This window comes from Heliconius melpomene, chromosome 18, assembly GCF_056956725.1.
Source record: "Heliconius melpomene rosina isolate 202511_hmr_F chromosome 18, ASM5695672v1, whole genome shotgun sequence".
In the NCBI taxonomy this organism is placed as follows: Eukaryota; Metazoa; Arthropoda; class Insecta; order Lepidoptera; family Nymphalidae; genus Heliconius; species Heliconius melpomene.
The window spans coordinates 15,859,127-15,876,525 of NC_140406.1; the positions used below are offsets into that span (position 1 = coordinate 15,859,127).

Here is a 17,399-nt window from a genome sequence, read left to right on the forward strand (position 1 = left end):
GTAAAAAACATGGTATATAGACGACATGGGAACCTACTGCAGAGACACTTCCATTCCCTACTTTCCGTTGAATTCTAAAGTGCGTATTCTGCATGCGGGCACACAACCTGTCGCATTTACAATCAGGCTTCACAAAGTACCTACATGATATTATAAATATATTTTTTCATTTCCAGGACAGCATTCTATCCCGGCAGTACCACCCCTACCATCAACCCCCAATCCAACCTCTAAGAAGGAAATAGTATAAAAACAATATTGTAGTACATTTAGTACTTTGGTTTTATTTCACCCTTACGCTTGAACGCGTATCGGTTTTCCCCCCAATGGGTGCAAGTTCAGGTCCGGGCGAGGCAAGGAGCTTATTACCCAATTGTTTAGTAGATTTATGAGAACGATTTCTGTGTTTTTTGTATTTTTATAATAATGGTAATTTATAATGTATTTGAATTTCCAATTTTTGCTTAAATTTTAAGATTTTTTATATATTTTTTTAAGATGTTTATTACGTTTCGCTCTTGTCTCTATAAAGCTTACATTTCGTATTTACTCTGTATTTAATATAAATATTTTAAATCTATACGACGTCATAATAATGCAATTGTTAATTTTTTGTATTCACATTTAATTATAATGAAAAATGTCTTTGAATATCCAATTTTTGTATGTAATTATAGTTTATTTTTGTACCTTTATTTATTTATTTTGACATTTAATATTTCGTTTCGCTTAGCTCTCGTCTTTATATAGCTTGTATTTTGTACTTACCTACTCTACATTAAAAAAACTTATTTATAATAAACGAGACTCGTATATGACGTCATGATATAGCAATTAATATTTTTTATTCAGCGGTGGTTGTAGGTTCAATCCTATTTGTGGAATGGTTATATTTATATTTTATTATTATTATAATAAGGATTTCTCCATACTTGTTAGGCACGTTAATCATTTTTAAATGAATCTAAAGTGCATAACATAGTGTCGTAACACTGCACTACAATGAATATATGAAAATATTTATAATATACATATTATAAGACTATTTATATGTTGGTAAGGAAATTTTTAACTGCTTTTAATAGTATATTTAATATATTATTATTATTAATAATATAAATTATTGTGGCAATGTGCCTTATCTATTGGAAAGAGTTTGTATTAGTATTTTTTTTATAAGATGTGCCAAATTATGAGAGTTTTCATATGTTTATTCGTATATTGTAGCTTACTTTGCTTGTGTGAGGATGCTTGTGCAAAATGGCCTATCGAATGATTTAGTAGAAATGAATAAAAAGGTTTTTTTATATATATGTACTAGTGGACTCGAACGCGGTTACGCCCACTTGAATCATACGAATATTTATTAAATATTTATGAAATTATTTTCAGTTTTCAATAGAGAGATGCGTTAAGCAAGCTCATTTTGGGTAACGTTTTCTTACAACATTCTTTGCAAATCGTTGCTTAGCAACGGTCGCATAGGCGGTTGTTATTAACATGGCAGAATAAATTGCATGTCAAATTAATAAATATTTTAATATATTGGTATATATCGGTAATATTACAAATATGAGAAAAAAAAGTATCCTATGTTCATCCCGAGACCCTCAAGTATCTCTATATGAGTATTTTAACACAATTAGATTAGCGGTTTGGCCCTGATTGCGTAAAAGACAGACAGACAGAGTTACTTTAGAATTTATAATATAGGTATGGATATGTTAAATATATACGCAACAAACAGGTTGTGAGTTCGATTTCCACTCGAGGAAATTAAATATTTGATATTTCTATTTCCTCGTTCTGACCATTGTTTCGCCCTTAAATATAGAATGCCTCCAGAATTAGGCGGAAAGAGGGAATGGGGACTATAAACGATGCGTTAACACTAGGTTCCCAGGTTCCTTCTGCCTATCCTGCTGTGTGCAGGATACTGTGTGAAGCTAAAAAAACCAACGTTTGTATATCGTCATAAGGACAGCCTTTGTAAAAAATTAAGATAGGCCATTTTTGTATGAACAGCTGTAACTTTTTTGAGTGAATGTATGTATGTACTTAATAAAAAAAATTTGGTCAATGTTATAATAGAATGACCATCTCCTAAATTAATATTTATATGTTTTCTTAAAAAAAATAATAGTATATTATTTATACTTATTATGAGTCAATTGAATATAGTTATGCTAAAAGTGAATGTTCAATTTAATTTTGAAGAGTAGATTTACGTACTATTAAGAAGTGGAGAGACGAGAATGGAGAGCGGAACAATATATCTATTTACACCTCTTCATTCCGGAAAATGAAGGTAAATGAGTAGTTGAACGTAAATAAAGCATATTTTGCGACACACGACAGTAATATTTACTAAATTACCCAAAAATATGTTTGGGGTGGGGTTTGTCTTATTTTAATTGGTAAAACATTTATTCCTTTTTCATTTCAAATTTCTGAAGAAAACTTAGAGAACCGGTATAAATTATAAAGATGGTAATTTTGGACATTTAAAAAAAATAAGAAATTTTAAAGAAAGAAATAAGAATTTTTAAAGAAATAAGTAAATTTAAAAAAATATATGTATTGAATATTGTAGACACTGTACTATAGAAATTTTAAGTTATTAAATGAACTTAAATTAAAAGGCCAAAACTTATTTTATTCTGAAACTATTTATAGAATATGAAATAAGAGCTCTAACGCCTGATTGTTTATAATTCTTCGAATCCTACTAGATTTTTTTTGGGTTACCAATATGTTTTTATAGAACGAATATCTTTAGCGTAACTGTATTTGATTGTATGTATGTACGTCTGCATGAGTTATTCTAGTCAATGGAAATCGCTTGTTCTGATATTTTCTATAAATTTATAGATATGTATTTGAATACACGGATATATTTGAATGTTGTATTTTGTATGAAATATACTATATTGTTATCGCCATTAAACAAACTTTTGAAAAAATGTTTTTTATTTATAGAAATCTCATTTTTTTCATTATTCCGATAGATTTATACAAACCAGTCGTGGCGCAGTGTCGCTGCGGTTGTGACTGGACGACATGAATGCGACTGGTCGTGGGTTCGAGGAAATGAAATATTTATTTAAATTTATACTTTTATACTTACGTTCTGGTATCGAGGCAACGTGGGGCATTAAGTTCCACCACCTAACACGCTTAGCCGGGAAATGAAAATATTAAGTACCTTATCCCGAATAATAAGAACTTTATAACATAACTATAATAAAAATCAAGTTTTTAAAGAGTTTTTATTAAAAAAATGTTTTAAATTTGGCCATCGAGAGCGATTCTTGTTTCTTTTACAAGAAAAAGAAACTGATAAATACACTACTCTAGAGCAATTCTTCACTTGCAGAGAAAATACGGTGAATATTATCATCAGAGTTATCAGATGATTGATTTTCTAAATTCTTTGACGTATCGTGTGGAGTTATTGGACAATATTGTTTTTGCGTATTCTGTGGATCTTCCTCTGAGTTCATGTCGTTGTCTGGCTTACTTTGAGATTTAGATAAAACGAGTGAGCGTCGTTCCATCGTATAGGTGCTATTAGAAATATTGTCGATTTCGTCTTCCAAGCGCTTAATCAAATTCTCTAAATCTTTTATTTTGCTGTCAAAATCTTGAGACTCGATAGCTTCATTTTTGTATGGCGATTCGATTGTAAGACGTCTTGTTTCCTGAATATCTTCCTGGGACAGACTTTTTAATTCCATACAAAATTTTTCAATGAGACTCATTGCACTACCTTTATCAGGTGAAATTTTTAAAAAATTGTCCATTTTTACTGTCTGTATCGTTTCATTCTTTCTTTACATTCTTCTTGTTTAAATTTCTTGTTCTGTAATTCACATAGATCTGGTTCCGGCGGCGGTGGTAGCGGGGGCGGTTCGGGACACCCTGGCCAGGGCAGGTCAGGGTGAGCGGCTGCCCGTTCCTCGATCTCATCACATCTAGCTGTTCCAGGTAATTGTCTATCAACCTCACAAACCACGGGCTGATTAGATATTGTGTAAGGTGGATTCTTTATCTTCTCAATGCACAGTGCTAGACACGAGGGTGGAGGAGGTGGTTGTTCTATGACCTTCGGTGGACATATCTTAATGCCGGCTTTTTCCTTTTCTCGTATTCGTTGTAATTTACAAGGATCCGGTGGAGGGGGCTCCGGTATTGGCTCTACTGTGCATTTCTTAGTCTTCATTTTAAATTGTTAGTTTTAAAATCATTGTAACTGTTGTATGGTAGGTATTTGTTTTATTGCAAAGAAGAAAAAGAGGATAAAGGGAGTATAGAAATGTGATTGGGTAGATGTCAAGATTTGATGATTGACATGTCACTTAGTATTTCTTTCTTATATTTATTTGATTTTATCTTTTTTAAATTCAACCAGGACAATGAACAGTTCTTGTATTCTTTAAAAATATATTACTAAAGGATCCGGCAGACGTTGTCCCGGTATGCTACCAGTCACGATAAACGAGATTTTAAATGTTTTATTATTATTCAAATCAGCTTCACGCTGTACCCCACGCACAGGGAAGGCAGAGGGAACCTAGTGTTAAGACACTCTGTTCCCCACTTTACGTCGAATTCTGGAGGCATTGCCTTCTGAGTGTCGTGAGTGAGTGTGTCAGAAACTCAACGAAATATAAATTTAAATAAATATTTCATTTTCTCGAATGGGGATAAAACCCACAATCAGTCGCGTTTACAGCCTTGCGCCCCTGCGCCACGAGTGGTCTCAATCTATTATTATAATCTATTTATTTCCTGATTTCTTATAGTTGAGCCACGTCACGAGTCATCTACCGGGTGTAATTATCATTTAAATTTTAATAGTATTCAGGAATCTATGTCCATAAAATTCTTGAAAAGGGGGACTTGTACATCATATACACGAAAAAAAAATCTCTAATCACATGATATCTACTGCTTCTTTTAATTTTGTAATGCAAATATTGTAATAGAGTTAAATAAATGTATGATAAAAAATGTTTTTATTAAGAATACTAATATTTACTTTCTGCTTAATTAATTTAATGTGATCATAGAATAATTTAACATCAAAAGCACTCGCACACTAGGTGTTATGTTCACAATATTTGTCAAACATCCTCTCCGCGCTTTGGTCGTCGTCGTCCTCGCTGTCGCCGTCCTCGTCGCACACCGTCTGGTTCGTGCCATTGAATATAGAAAATAGCTTATTCTTAATCAGCACGAACATAGAATCTGTAGTCGGTTCGTGGTCTTGCGATACTTGTTTTGGCGGAGTGCCGCCCACTTTAGGTTGGTCGTAAGGAGAACTTTTATTAAATTTATCAGTTAGTATGTCATTTGCAATTTTTTCAAAGCTATTATTTTTTATTACCGACACAGTTGAAGTTACGACTGAGGCGACATGTTCCATCATTTCTTTTGCTGGTTCTAGTATATTTTCTTTTATAGTAGTCTCAACACTATAAGTTTCATTATCTTCTGCTTTACTTGTTTGTCCTCTTATTCTTTCAAATAAAGTCTGGGTTGATGTCGTTGAAGGATTACTGCTGCATACTTTAGTTTTACTTTCACATTTAGGTTTTTTATTTGAATCACATTCTTCCTCTTTACCTACTTGCCTACAGCTTTCGGATTTTATTAGGTTCACGCAATCTTTCGTTTTATTATATACTCTTCCAAATAAATCTTTTATTGCACATGTAATTGTAGCTACTGCTTTAGTTTGAGTTTCTATTATGCTTTGGATGCTACTTTTTGGACAGACTTCAGTGGACTCTTTGCTTTTTGGTTTTTTCATTTCGTAGTAAGTCGGTTTTTCATTACACTCTTTTGGTTGTTTGACACCAATTACCTTCTCAAATTTACCTACACAAGCGGAACTTCCTTTTTTTGCCAATTTTAAGCTTTCACTTATGCATGCTGAAATACATTTTTTTAATAAACATTCATCGACATTTTGCTTTGGGCATTGCGGCTCTGCTGGTTTCGGTGGCTCACAGGGCAATTTTTCGTTTTTAATGCTACTGATGGAACAACAAGAAGAATAATTCTTTTCTTTTTTTTTACATGGGTCACATTGCGAAGTGTCAGGGTTAACAAATGTAGACTTGCTCTTATTACTATCCATATCACCTGTTATATCTGCTATACAAACTTCTTCAGTAGATGAACTAGGAGGATTTGATTTAAATGATTGATCAGGTACACTTTGGTTTTCAGTAATCGGCTTACAACATTTGTTTTTAGGAAACGATGGGCAGCTTGGGTCTGGATCTGGGTTCTTTTTGGAATATGGCTGAGTTATTTCCTTACAATATTTAAATTTATTTTTTGATGGTTTTGGGAACAATGAGTGTTCGGAATCGATAATAACTTCTTCAGTAAAAGTTTCCTTTATAATAGTAATTGAATCTTCGTCGTCCGGATCTTGTATTACTTCACAAAACTCAAATGATTTTACATTTTCATTTTTACTTGATGTGTCAATATTTCTTGGTACAGGTCGCGAACTAGACTTGAATGAAGAAATCGAGTTAACCAGTTGAATTACACTAGTTTGAGTTTCTTTGTCATCGAACAGTATGCTAGAGGTCCTTGGTAAATCTAAAGTATTGAAAATGAAATCTTTTGAATTCATAGTATTTAATGTAGAAGTGATGTCATTTTATTGAAGACATATTTAACCTATGTATTCTATGGTGAAGTCAGAAGTAAATATTTCATGGCGAGCTCATATATTTTAAGAATTATATTAAAGATTACACTGTTTAATTTTCTGTAACATACATTGACAAAATCTATGTCAATTGAATGTCTAATTTTTCCATTTGAAAGATCAAATAATTTTTCTTCATAAATAAGTTTTATTTGAATGTTTATATATATTTTTAGTATCTATCGTGGGGAAAAATAAAAAAACTCCTTCCGTTTGTCACTCTTATTACCCATATTACCCATTATTATTACAGAGATGCACGATCTCATCACTGAGCCTTTCTTTAGAATCAGACTAGAAAACTAATATATAAAAATTAAATACCAAATATATTTTTAAGTATTAATATTCTTTCGAGATATGGATCTCTTTTGTATATTTAATTAAAAATTTGGGATCTTTCACGCAAAAAATCCTCCAGTTTGTTTGCTATATTAGCTATTCGTCAGGCCAGTCTTGGCGCAGGGGCCTTGGCAAAGTGTGCTGCAAAATCTACTGGGTTCGATCCCCACTCGAGGAAAAGAAATATTTATTTTTCGCTCTGTTGATATTAAGACATTTCTGTTCCTCACTTTCCGCCGAATTCTGAAGATATTTCATAACGAGTGGCGGAACTCAACGCCCCAAAATAGTTTTGAATATAAGCAATAACTATATAATAAGGTAAATCTCTAGATACCAACAAAAAGAAAACAAATTAAAAACTCATATGCCTTTATTTCGTACTGGTGCGTTTGCCTTACAAATATACTTAGTACAAATAAAATGAAACTATTACATTATCTTAACATTATGACGTGAGACGCATCACTTTATCGATATGCTTTCGCGCCAAAGCAAAGAATAAATAGTAAATGTATAATGTAAATAAACAAAATTGAGAATTCATTAATGTGGACTTTTTCCGAGGAGTCTTCTTTATCACCATTCATTACAAACTCTGACACGTTACCTATTAGGCCTACATTACTTTAAATTGTCTAATTATATAACGTAACAAAAGCCAAATTTCATTTTTTTATAAACTGAGAGAGCTATATAATAAAGACTTATATACATTTTGTCATACAAAATTATAATATATCTAAATAAGAACTTAAAATAAATTATTTCATTGTATATTGAACTTATATAACTTAAATAAACCGCTTTAATAACAACTGCCTTAACTTTAAATACGAAGAACAATTGCGGGTATAATAAAATACGTTGAAGTACACCCAATTTTTCTTACATAAAATAAAAAATATAAGGCAGTTTTAGTAATTTGAAGTAATTTAAGACAAAATACCTAGAAAAGTCCACAATTTCTTTGGCGATACAATTATTGCTTGGGTTTAAATAAAATCTATAAGGGACAGTTTGCATGTAAAGACATCTACAAGTCTTTGGCATATCTACACTGTATGTTGAGAAAATCATATTTACGACTGCTAATAAGTAAACACTTGAATCTATTACAAATGGATTTCTAAACTTTATTTACGTATTAGAAAAAGTTTCTATAGGTCTATTAGTTATTCATTTACTATACATCAGTTATAGAACTCGACAAAAATCTTACAAAGTCGTGTAAAAAAATAATCATTTTGAAATATCGATATTTCATATGAAATATTAACAAAATAGGCACAAGTGCTTACTTAGTTCGTCGTTTCATAATCTACTGAAAATAGAAATTATTTACATTTAAAATAAAAAATAATGGACGGAAACGATAAGATTTCGAAAATTAACAACTAAAACAATTGCTTTACAGTTTATATTGGGCACAAAAAGTAAAGGATAAGTGTCAATTGGCAATTTGTTATAGCGACGTATCTTTAATAAAAGAAATAAAATTTATATAAGCTGTATGCGATTTTTTAAATCGATTTAGTCAAAAATCACTTATAGCCTTGTACCTTTTTCCCATAATATATTATATTTGAACATATTCTTATGATCATCAGAACTACACACTATTTATAAAAAAAAATATAAAAAATACAGGAAAAAAATATGAATAATCTCATTGTAATTTCAATACTACAAATATTTGTTCTGAAGCTTCATAAATACATAATAACGCTAATAACGATACAAAAAATAAATTAACTTAAGGATAGTAACAGTAATAGAATGCTAACGACATTGTGCTTGAGACAGCCTTAGAAGAGAATAAAAATATAAGACAATCTTAACTTAAAACGTTTGATAGTTTCAATTTTAGAGTCGATATAACAATCTATCTAATAGCTAAAACAGTATCGAAATCAGTTCAATAATAGAGAGTACCGATAAAAAATCCATTTTACAATCACATAACATCCATACAACGTCTATTATAAAAACCAATCGATATAAAGACAGATCTTACAATTTCATATAATATTAGACATGTAACTATTGAGGTAAAGTAAAAATAGGATAAACTAATCAAATCACTAAGTACGTATACGAATATTTACAACTTATATGAAGATACCATTTAAAACTTTGGCTCTCTCGTATAAAATAATGAGTATAAAGTAATAAATTGTTGAGAAAGCAGCGTTACTGACCTCGAAAATCAAGATGAAAATTGTACACATTATTATAATATATTTTATACACTGATTACTAAAGGAAGTTATACTTAAACTCACTTTATAAAGTCCGTTATCACTTGGGTTCGTTGTGGCTTGCCGACTGCTACTGCTCGCACGGCGCCCGGTGATATCTACATAGCAATCGGAGATTATTATTATTTCAATCTATCATTTGATATTTTCATAGTAAAAAGCAATGAGCTAAGAAGAAGAAGAAGTGAGAATATGTGCTATGAGATGCAATGGTAAAAAAATAACACCATACAAACTAAATTAAAACATCCTTTTGTGCGAATTATTCAATTCTTTTACAATTCATATAAAATTAAAACATAAGCATAAAAACTTTATTTATTCAGGAAACAAATATTTTAGAAGAAAGTATCATCGTTGTTATCATCAATACAGATCAATCCAGCCAATAGAGTACGAAATGAAATATTTATCCACACGATTCCAAATGAATCGATTGAAATACCTGAGCTCCCCATAGAATCTGTTCAAAGCCCCAACTTTGCAAAACTTTAAAAGCAAGGAATCACTTAAATTTAATGCCCTATAAGTTACATCGAGTCCCGAGGGTTTACGCCCTTTGTTCGGCTCCTGAGGGAGGGAGGGACAAATGTGCGAAAGAATTGTCCTTTGCGAGTTGCCCTTTTATTTTTGATTGGATTTTCAGATTAATTAGTCGATTTTTTATTGTTTATGTTGAATTTCTAGGTCTTTTACATTTGTTTTTGATGTAAACCACTTATAATTTTTAAATTTAAATCCTACTGTTTGTCCTGCTGCATAGTTTGAAAGTGCGAGACATATTGATTGTTTATTTGCTTAGTTTGTTTATAAGACACAACTAATAATTTTTTTAGGTTCCCGCTGTATCTTGTACATGACAAGGAAGGAAGAGGTAACCTGGGAACCTCGTAATGGGACTTCGTCCCATTAAGACACTTGTGTTCCCCATTTTCCGCCGAATTCCGGAGGCATTGCGTGGTCAGTGGAGGAAATCAATGCGCCAGTATAATTTAACGTAAAAAAAATCACAAATATTTGGTCGTTTTTTTTTAAATATCACAGTTAACACACAATTTAATAGTTTAAATAATTGGAATTTAAGGGATTTAAAGTGACTTTACCTTATTACGATTCCATGTAAAACATAAACATTTGATGCGAAATCAACAAAATAAATGTTTCACAAAAAATACCAATTAACAGGTAAACTCAAAGCTATCGCTGAGGAAAAACCGCAGGTGCTAACATATCTCCCTGAGGCATACCTATGTTTGACATTCATCGACTTAATTATACACGCTGATATGCATCCACTGGTTTGAGAAATAAAGGTTATTTTAGAATCAAAATATTTTAGTTCAAGGCAGTAAGTGGAATGGTAGTCGTGATAAAATGGTCAGATTTATAACTCGCATACCGTCATTTATATCGCAGTGGTTGTTAAACGTGAAAACGATTTAAGGCCGGTAAAATTTTCGAGATGTAATGTGTGGTGGACCTCGGCTTGGTGAGGCTTGGGTTTAGCTTATATACATATGTGTGATGGGATAAATTTAGACTAATAGTTTTATAGTATTTAAGTTATAGGTTAACCAAATGAATTCTATAAATTTAAACTTAAATTTGTCTAGTTGTAATTTTTATTATTTAGTATTTTCAGCTAACATAACTATATTTGCTATAAAGGTTGTTGTTTTTTACAATTAAATTTTCAAAATAAATGTAATATTATAAAGTTTCGAAAGAAAAAAAAATAAAGCTTTTAAATAGGATAAATCTAAAATTCCTTACCACTTAGACAGCAAGCCGGTGGCGGCGGAATGCGAGTAGGGCCCGCCGTAGGGCGAGTACTGCGAGTAGGGCGCCGCGTACGCGTACTCACTCGCTAGGGTTGCTGTACCTGAAACACGTTATGGTGAAATTTAGTCAAATAGCCTTTTGAATTCAGGCAGTAAGTAAGTCTTTAATAATTTCTAATATGTACTCGTAGAATAGCTGGAATGGTCTATAAAGAATATTTTGTTCAACTATCTAAAATGAACTTAATATGATATATTTAGTTTAAATAAGTTGATACTCAAATCGGCCTTTGCAAAAAAATATAAAAATGTCTTAATATGAGTAATTCAGTTTTAAAGAAATTTTGTTAATTGCATTTTAAATTGGTGGAAAATCCTCGTGTGGAAAAGTCAATTACAGATAGATTTCAACTATAAAATATTTTTTGGACAAGAGAATATTCTGGACCTTCATAACCATCCGCCACAAAGATAAAGCCAATTTAAATATCCATTCTCACTCAATCCAAGTTGAAGTGTATCTAAAAGCAAGGAAAATCACAAAAAGACCATCCAAGTCGTAACAACATTTGTCGCCGCTCAAAACGTAAAATAATACAAGAATTTAAGAAAAGAAAAAACCGTCTACTTCCAAACTCGAGAGCTAAGAGGCTCTACATAATCTAATTTTCCTCCTTTATAACGGTATAAAACGTGTGAATTTGCACCAAATTCGCACTAGTGCCTATCAGAATACGTGCCAGAATTGCGTGTTGGATGTTTCGGGACGTCACTTCTCTTTATGCCTTTGGTCTTTAATCTACCGCAATCTGCTTAGAGGGTGGGGGGGTGTTTAATAGCTCATTCGGGCTCTATGCAAATAATTTTCGAGGGGGACATCATACGGGCTTTGTCTCCCGAGTAACGAACTGAAACGATCAAGTAAGCTTCTTCAACGGGTTCCCAACATTAGGGCGTGGTTATATATTCAGGTTTTTGGTACCTATTTGTATGTCGGTACACTTTGATGTGGTTGAGTGTAAAATTGGTTTATGTTGGGTGGTGTGATGGGTGGAAATGTGGGATTTTTAATGTTTAGCCTGTTGGGATTTGTTTCTGATTTAATGAACGTTATCTCATTTGGAAATGTGGTGAAGTTTGTTTGTGGACGGATGTTGCTTTGCTTTGTTAATCATGTTACTTTTAATATGAAATAAATGTTGTACATAGGTTTCTTAAAAACGATATTAAAAAAAATACAAAAAAATGCCTGCCATTGTACTAGTACTTCTAATAAATATACAAAATATACATATATCTTAGTATAAATTCTATTCCAAAATTTATTCTTCTATATATATTTTATTTGATTAAATTTGTGACACTGCTCCTACAATATAAAATATAATAAAATAATCGTAGTTACCGTCATAGTGCGCGTAGGGCGGGTAGGGCGGCGCGGGCGGCTGCAGCACCACGAGCGCGGCGGCGTCGGGGCTGCCGGCCGCCGACGGGGGTTCGCCCGCCGCCGTCGACCCGGTCGAGTCGTTGGTCGCTGGAAGAGGACTTGTGTTAACAATATGTATTTTGCTGTATCCTGCATGTAGTGATGCAGGCAGAGAACATTATATCAATTTGATTTCACTAGTTTTCTTTCACTAGGATTCGTTTAACGCCTGGATTTTCAGTAGGTGTATTTCTATTTATATTAGAAAATTTCAATCAAACACTTAAATATACACATATCTACGTACAATTTGCCTTAGAATAAACAAAACTACTAAATTAAGTGATATAGAAACAAAATTTTGAATCGGCACCCATAAATTTAACTAAAAAAGAACGTAAAACAATTTATTTTTGAACTCGAAAGCAAAAGGATGACAAAATAAATTGGTTGGCCGAAGGTTGGATGGAATGGAGAGCGGTCATTTATCCAGAACACCGGTGACGCGAAAAACCTACGGTCATTCATATACCTGCTTGATGGACTTTCATTAACTACATTTATAGAATAGGTCTATATGAAACTTATTTTTGAGTTTGTAATTTTTTTTTCGTTTAACTGTAAATAAGGACATGATGCAGTGTGACAGCGTTTCATTGTAAATGTAATGGTTGATAGTTTGATTTTTACTTCGGGGAATGATTATATTTAAATATTTTTTATTTCCCCGCTTTAAAAGGTAAGTTGAGTTTCGGCACTCAACACGCGAAATCGGTGGAAAGTGGGGAACGGAAGTTACTTAATGAAGATGGACTGTCTTACTGCCCAGGTTCCCTACGCCTATCTTGCAATGTGCGGAATATTGCTAAAATAAATAATTAATTAATTATTTAATAAAAAAAATATAGTGACGTATGTTATTATTTTGTTTTTAATTTTTAGACATTGATTTAAGTAAATGAACTATAGAATTAACCACAGTCCCGCTAGATCTCTACACAGACACTGCAGCCGACGGAAACTCATCACAATGGCACAGGTGTATAATGTCGTCCACATCCTGGTAAGATGAGACTCGACTCGACTTGACTCGTAACCTGACGCGAGCTAGGTACTTCTTGGGTGAACGACTTGTGTTTCATCTATTATGTTTTCTATGAATGAATTGTTGTAAAGTTGTTGTTTTGAATTAGTAGCTTTATTTTTGTTGAAAATTTGAATTGAATTAGGTTTTCATTTTTGTATTGCGAATATTTAAAATTATTATTTTGTAATTATTTTGAGGTAATTTCTAAGCTTTCTTTAAGTAAACGCTTTCATGTTTTTTTATAAATTTTGATATTGATATATTTTTAATTTATACTTTATAAATTTTACTACTCAACGATTCAAAAGTGAAATACAAAAATTGAAAAGTCTATTAGAATAAAAAATATTTTGAATTTGAACTATAATTATTTAAAAAGCTTTGTAAATACAAAAGTTAAAACAACTTCTTAGAAACGTATAGCTTAATAGGCTAAAGTATTTATTTTTTAAATATATTTTTTTTACTTAAAAATTTTATATAATATTCCATTAATCTGAACAAATCAAACAAAAAAATATATTTTTCAATTAAAATGTAAATACAAACAGTATTAGTGTGTAATTTTCTCAAGGGCATCATTTCCCATAGCAACAACCGCAAGCTGCGGTTACATCACTATCGGCGTATCCGTTACTCTTTTACGTTTTTCAATTCCTACGATTCCTATGAGAATAGGTATCGATTGAAATGTAAATAATTTATTTATTTACTTTCTTTAGTTTCACATTATATCTCAGATATAGCAAAATAGGCGGAGAAAAATCTTCCTTTTTCCACGAAGTGCCCAATTTTAGTCCCTAGCCCTTATCTTAAAAGGAACTATCTTAAGACTAGGTTCTCATGTTCCTTCTGCTTTCCCCGCTATCCGAGGTATGCAGCGTGAAACTTTGAATCTAAAATATCTTCGAAATATTTTTAAATATGTGTAATAAAATAACTATAAAAGAATCAAAACAGTAAATCAGCAAGTAAATAGTGTCGCGCTAGTGTCAGAGTAGGTACGTCACGCGCTAAAACTCAGCGACACCTAACTGTTGCTGGATTCCAGCGTGTGGTCGGTAACCAAGTTTTCGTTTGATTAGCAATTTCCGTTGTGGAAACGGGATAATGTATAAAATTTGTACAGATATTTTGAATATTGATAAAGTTTATTAATATTTTTTATCTCTTTCCAATAGGAAATTTATTAATAAACCTTAATAAAGGTTAATAACTAGTGGAATCGTAAAAAAATTGAAGTAAAAAAAAAAGAAAAAAAATCGTTTTTGTATCTTTGTTTTATGCCACCGTTAAACATGTATTTCCAAATGTTGAGCATTGATAGTATTTTCTTCTAAAACTGCGATGAAGAATGCTATGGGTACAAAAAAACGCGTAAAATGCGTGAAACTGCGTTGAGCTAATACATATTTAGGTTTATGTCATATAATATAGATCATTTATCATAGAAGAGAAGAAACAATTTAGCTTTTCATGTATTTCGTTGTACGGTGGGGAAGTTTAGGTCTAAGAGGCCCCCTTTAAATGAGCATTAACCCTCTGTAGTCCGAGCTCCTCTAACAAACTATAACTGCAATTATTATTGAATGTTTTCTACATAACAATAAGCCTGTAGTTACCAGAGTGCGGCGTGTAGTGGTGCGCGGGGTGCTCGTACTGCGCGTCGAACAGCTCCCCGTAGTAGCCGGCGCTGCCGCCCAGCTCCGACAGCAGCTTGTACTCGTCCTTCAGACTCCACTTCGAGGAGGACCACAGCTGGAAGGATATACCATGTTATTTTTAAGACTTTTTAACATTATTTTAAAAAGTGTTATTCCAAACTTAGAAAAGGAAAATACTTTTTAGAATACATATATATTTTTTCCCGTTATGTTAAAATTTTTAACTATAGCCGTCCCAGAGGCACGGGAGGAAGAGTGTTAAATTGTTGATTAAAGGACGGTTTTCCAAGAAATCCCGCTACGTCCAACTTTTTATACGTTTTCTAAATAAGTAGATACAAAATTTAATATTTTATATATAAAGTAGCTAGTTACTTACATTAGAATATATTTGGTCACCGTTGTAGTGACTTCTTTGTCTCTTCACATCGTCTTCTGAATGGCTGTTGAAGTCTCTATTTTCATCTGATAACAAAATATAAATGAATTACTAAATGAACACTATGAAAATTGGGACTAAACAGACAGAAAAGAACCCTCAAAAAAATCGTATCAGATTCTAACTGCGATAAAGGTAAATTTCAATGTACATTCTATTTCGTATACTTTCTTTACAAATAATTATATAAAGGACAAACTCCAGGCAGGGAGTTCTACACAAAATTTAAGTGAAGTTATAACTTAATATAATATGGTCACAATTTGTGCACGCGTTTAATAGCACAGTAAATCTTGTCGTTCTGCTGAGCGCACACCATGGAACTAGTGGTGGGGCACTGAAATGTCGATATTTTTGGAGATACTTGGAAATAATTATTTCACCAAATCAGCCTATTCGGGTCCACTGCTGGACATAGGCGTCTCCCAGGGTGCGCCAAAGCTCCCGACCCTCCGCCTTCCGCATCCAGTCGATGCGGATAATTATAATACGGATTCCAGTCGATAATTATTTATTTTGACTAAATTCATCATAGAATATAACTATACTGTACGTAATTAGATTATATGGAATAAAATATTGTTTATTTTTGTTTAATAATCCTTTATTGATTAATACAGCGCGCTCACAGCAGTGTAGGTGTTTTTGAAAATTGATTAATTTGTATGTGTTTAGTAATATCTGTTTAGTTAATTTTATCGAATAAGTAAAATTAAAAAATATATATTGTGATTTCATTATTCATGATGGTTAACCTTTAAGTATGAACGTCGGGTCTGACAGACCAGACAGTTCTACGAATTCTACAAATCGGCCACTTCTCGGTGACCTCCGCCACTGAGTCGCTCAGTACCTTTCGTATTAATGACAAAATGAATGTAGATAGCAGTGGTTGTGCCTCTGGGTTCAAAACACGTGAGTATTTAACTTTCTAAACGGGGCCTAGGTCTGTCAGACCCGACGTCCATGTTTCCCATACATTAATGATTTCAAAACGCCATATATTTTTATAATATTACAAAATATACTTTAATATTTTAATTGTATTATTTGTATTCAAATGTTTTTATTGTTTTATATCATATATTATTTGGCATTGTTTGTTATATATTTTAGTAATATAAATATTATTTACCTAAAAAAGATTCAATTTTTTTAGTTTTTATGATAAAATGGAAAAAAATGATCGACCTAGCACGTCAGGAACAAAAATATCGGTACTTTATAATCAACATCAAACAAAAGAATTGGACGACGACATTTTATAAAGAAAATAGCACTTTATCAAATAAAAAGACGCATTTCGTATACTAAACTACTCTAAGAATTGAGAATGACTTTGAATCGCGTTTCGCGATCTGATCTATCATTTATTGAACATGAAGCTAAAAAAATAGTTTTGGGATCTTGAAAAACATGTACACTTTGCCCCCAAAAGATATATAGAAACACAACACATACTTATGTTGACTGCAATCGTCCTGTTTGCCGACAATGTTGAAAGCCATTGTGTATCGATGTTCAATAATACCTTATCTTGAGGTGTTGTCAAAATTTTTATTTTATAACATAAGATGTAATTTCTTTATTTTTTTTATTTGTTAGACTTTATATTTTGTTAAAAAAATATTTATTTTATTATCTGTCTTTTTTTTATAGTATTATT

General features: G+C 32.0%; 5 protein-coding genes across 7 annotated transcripts in view; 1 reads left to right on the forward strand and 4 right to left on the reverse strand.

The window, feature by feature from the left end:
• Positions 1-2,963, forward strand: part of LOC146529704 (muscle calcium channel subunit alpha-1-like) — a 44,445-nt gene extending 41,482 nt beyond the window's left edge. For both annotated transcript variants that reach the window (XM_085201603.1, XM_085201602.1), the window contains one exon: positions 177-2,963. In XM_085201603.1, the coding sequence (XP_085057729.1) occupies positions 177-245 (69 nt within the window). In that variant the 3' untranslated portion in view covers positions 246-2,963. The remainder of the gene's footprint in view (positions 1-176) is intronic.
• Positions 2,964-3,310: 347 nt separating this feature from the next.
• On the reverse strand, positions 3,311-3,803 carry LOC146529705 (uncharacterized). Its single transcript, XM_085202408.1, has one exon. The coding sequence runs from the start codon at positions 3,801-3,803 to the stop codon at positions 3,354-3,356; it is 450 nt and encodes a 149-aa protein (XP_085058534.1). The 3' UTR covers positions 3,311-3,353.
• A 2-nt stretch (positions 3,804-3,805) lies between these two features.
• Positions 3,806-4,383, reverse strand: LOC146529706 (uncharacterized). The gene has a single exon (XM_085202409.1). It carries the CDS (start codon positions 4,220-4,222, stop codon positions 3,806-3,808), a length of 417 nt encoding a protein of 138 aa, XP_085058535.1. The 5' UTR covers positions 4,223-4,383.
• Positions 4,384-5,066: 683 nt separating this feature from the next.
• Positions 5,067-6,742, reverse strand: LOC146529707 (uncharacterized). Its single transcript, XM_085202223.1, has one exon. It carries the CDS (start codon positions 6,653-6,655, stop codon positions 5,102-5,104), a length of 1,554 nt encoding a protein of 517 aa, XP_085058349.1. The 5' UTR covers positions 6,656-6,742; the 3' UTR covers positions 5,067-5,101.
• Positions 6,743-7,430: 688 nt separating this feature from the next.
• Positions 7,431-17,399, reverse strand: part of sv (paired box protein shaven) — an 81,099-nt gene continuing 71,130 nt past the window's right edge. The window contains exons 8-12 of one of the 2 annotated variants that reach the window (XM_085202323.1): positions 15,674-15,759; positions 15,253-15,388; positions 12,523-12,651; positions 11,110-11,218; positions 7,431-9,434 (exon numbers count right to left, since the gene is read on the reverse strand). In XM_085202323.1, coding sequence (XP_085058449.1) covers position 9,434; positions 11,110-11,218; positions 12,523-12,651; positions 15,253-15,388; positions 15,674-15,759 — 461 coding nt within the window. In that variant the 3' untranslated portion in view covers positions 7,431-9,433. Of the gene's footprint in view, positions 9,435-11,105; positions 11,219-12,522; positions 12,652-15,252; positions 15,389-15,673; positions 15,760-17,399 lie in introns of those variants that run through there. The other variant, XM_085202324.1, reaches the window with a different exon arrangement.

Excerpts from the sequence above, each read along its gene's own strand:
- LOC146529705 (XM_085202408.1), bottom strand. The coding sequence starts at position 3,803 with ATGGACAATTTTTTAAAAATTTCACCTGATAAAGGTAGTGCAATGAGT.
- LOC146529706 (XM_085202409.1), bottom strand. The coding sequence starts at position 4,222 with ATGAAGACTAAGAAATGCACAGTAGAGCCAATACCGGAGCCCCCTCCA.
- LOC146529707 (XM_085202223.1), bottom strand. The coding sequence starts at position 6,655 with ATGAATTCAAAAGATTTCATTTTCAATACTTTAGATTTACCAAGGACC.